A 6,031-nucleotide genomic window follows, 5' to 3' on the forward strand; every position below is an offset into this window, starting at 1 on the left:
CCAAATATGCACCAGTCTTCTGACTCTGACCAATCCGAATTCTGCTTTACCATAACCCCACCTCCTGACACGCCTTCAGCTGTAGCAGGAAGCAAAGCTCAGTCTGTGGTAAGTTCAGTCTGTTTGTGTCGTTTGATTTCTTTGAGTCGAGACTAAATATTAAAAAAAAGAAAAAAAAAAGAAATAGAGTTTAATGCACATGTATTGCTGAAGACAGCCAGTAGCAACTGAGAATATAATTCTCCAACTGAAGACTGCAGTTATAACAGAAATTACAAGTGTTTGTGACCAGACGCTAAGAGTAAAAGTGAAAGTGTACTTTGGACTGAAAGACAATAAAGGAGAAACATTTTTGACACATCCACGTCTGACAGAAAATGGCATCAAAAGATAAATCAGAAGAGGATTTAACCTGTCCTGTGTGCTGTGACATCTACACAGATCCTGTTATTTTATCATGTAGTCACAGCATTTGTAGAACCTGTTTACAGCAGTTCTGGAAAACTAAAGGATCTCAGGAGTGTCCAGTTTGTAGAAGAAAATCCTCAAAGGAAACGCCTCTCACTAATCTGGCTTTAAGGAACCTGTGTGAGACCTTCTTACAGGAGAGAAGTCAGAAAACTTCCGCAGGATCTGAGGAGTTCTGCAGTCTGCACAAAGAGAAACTCAAACTCTTCTGTCTGGAGGATAAAGAGCTTTTGTGTTTGGTGTGTCAGACTTCACGAAAACATAAACATCATGAGTGCTGTCCTATTGAAGAAGCTGCAGAGGACAGGAAGGTGAGCAAAAAAAAACGCAAAACTTTTTACTAATTCAGATAGATGAGGCGTCAATCACTTTCATTTTAGATTTCCTTCAAATCATTGGCAGTGTCACATGATCAGCTCACTTCTGTAAAAGAGTTACGACATGATTACCCTATTCACTCCACCCAATCAAATACAAATGCACGTCCTCTGAATATTCAGTGTCTATACCTGATCTCAATACAACACCATATCAGCAAGACTGTTTATGCCCTTTTCAGATAATAAAAATGAAGTCAGAAACATTTTGGTTGGGGAGGCAGGTCCATGTTAGCATGTGAGACACAAACACGAAACCCATTTGATATTGTGTAACCTTTAGGTGAAGAACACATCTAGGTCCTCTGGTAGAAAAGGGGTTAAACACCAGTGTTTGAAATGAGAGGGTTGTTTAATTAGCTGAATAATGTTATTAAGAATTCAGGTTAATAAATACAATAAATAAGCAAATGAAATGGTAATGAAAGTGATGACATTAGTATTCTGACAAAACAAAAATAACATGACAGAAAACATAGGACATTACATTCCAATCAATATTCAACACAATGTCTAGATCAATATCCAGCAGGCGTGTGTGTGTGTGTGTGTGTGCCAATAGTATGGCATAAATTAAATTCGGCGACACTGCTCATAAGAAAAGATTTTAAAAAAAGAACTATTTTTCAAAACTATATTATAAACAAAATCCATCTATTGCATCTATCAAATGAGTTACACCTGAATCAGGCGATGGTGTTACAGTTTTATGTACACACACACACACACACACACACACACACACACACACACACACACTATACATACATGCGTGTAAATGTGTGGTCAGTGTGAAAATTGTCATTAATTAAGTGAATTAATGTATAAATGCCAACTGAGGACATCAGTGTGAATGTATTTACTATTGCTATTGCATAAATATACAGATGTTTTCATTCATTCTCATGAACAAAGCTAGACAGACCATTTTTATTTTCCATGGGAATAGATTATAACATGTGTCCTGATGGTAGGAGTTTATTGTTTAATGTGATATTAGACAATAGGTCATTTTATATGTGAAGTCCTGGTGGATGTCCTTAAAACTGTACCACCTGTTATCCTTTAATCAACACTTACTGACCCCATTTCTCTGTTCAGTGATAGAACAAACTCTGATCTAGGATATTAATGTAAATGATAAACTAGATTCTATGAGGTTGTTCTGATATTTATGAGTGTATTTCTCTGTGTGCAGTGAGAATACATCTTTACAGCAGTTACTGTCTTATTAACTCACTCACATACAAAACGTTCTTTGAGAAAGAGTCCTACAGTTCTCTACTGTATTAATGGGATTTGACTTGTTAAAGCACAACAGTGTTCATGTTTTTGTTTTGTTTTGTTTTGTTTTCAGGAGGAACTCAAGACTGCACTGAAACCTTTACGGGAGAAACTGGAGATCTTTAAGAACTTTAAATTAAGCTTTGATAAAATGACAGAACACATCAAGGTAAGAACAATTTACTCTTTTAGGAATATACTGTTGAATAGAGAAACTCATTATTGGCTGTAAGGAAAAACATTATTGGTTATTCATGTGACCAAAACCCCTCTATCTGTCCCTGTACCAGAATCAAACACAACACACAGAGAAACGGATTAAGGAGGAGTTTGAGAAGCTTCATCAGTTTCTACGAGATGAAGAGGCAGCCAGGATAACTGCACTGAGAGAGGAAGAGGAGCAGAAGAGTCAAAGGATGAAAGAGAAGATTGAGGAGATGAGTAGAGAAATATCATCTCTTTCAGACACAATCAGAGCCATAGAAGACGAGCTAAGAGCTGAAGATATCCTATTCTTACAGGTGTGCAAAACACACACAGACACACACACACACACACACACACACAGACACACACACACACACACACACTTAAACAAAAGCTCTCTCTCTCACACACACGCACACACGTATATAAAGTGAGAGAGAGAGAGAGAGAGAGAGAGAGAGAGATAGAGAGAGAGAGAGAGAGAGATTAGTGTTAGAGAAAAAGATAGATGTGTTAAGGATTATTTGTTTATTTTGATTACTTATTCTTTTGCATTGTTTATTCTTCATATATTTATAGTCTTTATTTGTACTGTAATACTGACAACTCTTTTATTTTCTCAGCACTTTGACACCTCAACGAAAAGGTAAGTTTGTTGCCTCTCTCTCTCTCTGTCTCTGTCTCTGTCTCTGTCTCTGTCTCTCTCTCTCTCTCTCTCTCTCTCTCTCTCTCTCTCTCTCTCTCTCTCTCTCTTTTCTTTGAGTTTGTCCATCTAAACCCACAGCAGCACTGACTCCTGAATCTTATTCCAGAGCCCAGTGCACACTGCAGGATCCACAGATGCTTTCAGGAGCACTGATCAATGTGGCAAAGCACCTGGGCAACCTGAAGTTCAGAGTCTGGGAGAAGATGAAGGGGATTGTTCAATACAGTGAGTTTTTAGAATCGTATTAAAGAAAATACATTGATCAATATCATTATTTCCATCATACAGAGGAAATTGTACCTTACCCCCAGGACTGATGTTTGTCATATAATTGCTGCAGTGTTTTATTTAATAGTGAGGAAATGTGATGTCAGTGTGTGGTCTCTTCGTGGTCAATTGTTATGGTCAGTTGTCGTGGTCATTTGTTGTGACCAGTTGTTGCGGCCTATAGATGTCATCACACTGGTGAAGAGAGCATTTGTGGGGGGTCAGGCAGTCACAGTAGTCGGCTGTGGACGAGAGAGAGACAGAGAGACAGAGAGACAGATAAACAGAAAGAGACAGCGAGTTTTTCTGGTTACACTAAATAAGGAGTTGTTCTTTATTTCATCCTTTACATTCAGGATTGTACAACTGAATTTTGTCTATATGTTATTTAATATATATATATATATATATATATATATATATATATATATATATATATATGGAGAAGAAGAAGAGGAAGAACAGGAGGAGGAAGGATATTATTACTGGTAGCAGAAGTAGTTGTAGTGTTATACTCATCATTATGACATCTCTCAAAATGAACATAAATAATCAAACTTTAAAATTTCAGTCTTCTTTTTTTGTATTTCTTTCTCTTCAGCAAAAGTATCTCTACAATATGAATGTAAGATTTGTTTCATCTCTCCCTCTGTCTCTCTTTTCAGCTCCTGTGATTCTGGACCCAAACACTGCAACTCCATCTCTCATCCTGTCTGAGGATCTGACCAGTGTGAGATGTGTTTGTAATGTAGATCCTGAGGCTGATGATGAATTACATGTAGATGTCCCAGATCTTCCTGATAATCCAGAGAGAACTGTTGCTGCTGTGCTAGGCTCTGAGGGTTTTAACTCAGGGACACACTGTTGGGATGTTGAGGTTGGAGACCATTTCGTGTGGATCTTGGGTGTGATACCAGAGTCTGCACAGAGAAAAGTATTCTCTCTAAATGAAATTTGGGTAATAGGATGTCATAAAAATGAATATGCAGCAAACTCTCCCAATCATGAAGATACTCCCGTCAAGGTGAATAAGACAATCCAGAGAGTCAGAGTGGAACTCAGTTGGGACAAAAGAAAACTGTCATTCTATGACTCTTTAAATAATACACACATACACACTTTCACACACACTTTTACTGAGAGAGTCTTTCCATTTTTCTTTACTTTCAGTGCACAGTGCCCTTTGACTGTCTTACCAGTGAAGTTTGATGTAACAGTCAATTCTGTCTGATTTTGAACTTTCAGAACATCTCTCTCTCTCTCTCTCTCTCTCTCTCTCTCTCTCTCTCTCTCTCTCTCTCTCTCTCTCTGCTTGTTTAAATTTGTAATTGAATCTAAGTCTCAAAGTCGATATCTGTGACATTTTCAGTGAGTCTGGTGACACTTCTGTCTAAATGGGAAAGTGAAAGTCAATTTGTCATTCTATAAAGTCAAGTCATCTTCTACAGTTTAATTCTTTTCATTAGAATCTCTCTCTGACAGACAATACATAAGGCAGAGATGCAATTTATGTAAAATTTGAGGCTTAATGTCACATGTCTGCCCTTACTTCCCCTCTGCTGGTCTTTTCATGTTGCTGTATTCTTTGGTTCTGTCAGTGTCTTGTCTCATTGGTTTGATCAGTTAATCATTCACTCACCTGTCTTTCCCTGGTAAAATAAAATTTAAAAAAGAAATCATAAATTATAAACTTGCTGGTCAAAATGTCTGGTAATAGCCTAATGCTCACACAAAACATAAAACATAGCTATAATGAAAGCTATCCCTAAACCTAAACAGGACATTTGGGATTCGATAGTGAAACAGCCTATTAACAGCATTGCAAGCTGCAAAGACACATTGGACATGTTTGATTTTAAGACGACAGCAGAGGACTTTCAGATGTCACAGGTTACAGACGTTTTGTAATAGCTTACATTTTAGAGGCCAATGTTGACGTTTTGCTCAATGGTTGCTGTTCGTTTTGCTTAATCGTTACTGTTCATTAAATAGTCAAACTGTTTTGAGGTCGTTGTCATTCTTTTGTCAACCTAGGTGTACATTATATTTGCATTTGTAACATAGACTATTGTTTAAACATGACCGGTAAGTTTCAGATTTGATTTTAATAAAGATTTGACATTTAAAAAGAGCATTAATGTGAAACTCAGTTCCATTTAGCTCAATTCAATTCATAAAAAAAAAAAAAAAAATAGCATTTCAATTTTAAAAAAATTAAAAAAAAAGATAAATAACATTTGTAGTGTTCCATTTGCAATCTCAGAGGTCTTTGCAGTAAATTCGGAGAATGTACAAAAATTAACAGGAAGTACAGAAAAAAACAGTTCCACCCAGCTCTTTCCCACCCTTGTGTTGTAATATTCCAAATATGCATGCGTCTGCTCATTCTGACCAATCAGAATTATCCTTTACCATAACCACACCTCCTGACACAGGTGGTGAAGTTCAGTCTGTCGCTGCGCTGAGTTCAGTCTGTTTGTCTCATTAAATTTATTTGGGTCGAGTCTTAATATTAAAAAAAAAAATAGAGTTTAATTCACATCTATTACTCAAGGCAGTAAATAGTAACTGAGAGTAAAATTCACCAGCTGAACGCTGCAGTTATCCTGCAAATTTCGACTGTTAATGCCCAGCTTGAAGTAAAAGTGAAAGTGAATGAGAAGGCAAAAAAGAAGAAACACATCGATAGCTGAGAGAAAATGACATCAAAAGGTAAATCAGA

At 36.9% G+C, this 6,031-nt stretch overlaps 1 protein-coding gene across 1 annotated transcript; it reads left to right on the top strand.

Moving 5' to 3' along the window:
• The first annotated feature begins 316 nt into the window (after nt 1-316).
• Nucleotides 317-4,540, top strand: LOC115821646 (tripartite motif-containing protein 35-like). Its single transcript, XM_030785451.1, has 6 exons — nt 317-779; nt 2,203-2,298; nt 2,420-2,650; nt 3,174-3,267; nt 3,975-4,052; nt 4,092-4,540. Exons 1-6 carry the CDS (start codon nt 378-380, stop codon nt 4,538-4,540), a joined length of 1,350 nt encoding a protein of 449 aa, XP_030641311.1. The 5' UTR covers nt 317-377.
• Nucleotides 4,541-6,031: the final 1,491 nt, after the last annotated feature.

The sequence above is a fragment of the Chanos chanos genome, chromosome 9 (assembly GCF_902362185.1).
Source record: "Chanos chanos chromosome 9, fChaCha1.1, whole genome shotgun sequence".
Taxonomy (NCBI): domain Eukaryota; kingdom Metazoa; phylum Chordata; class Actinopteri; order Gonorynchiformes; family Chanidae; genus Chanos; species Chanos chanos.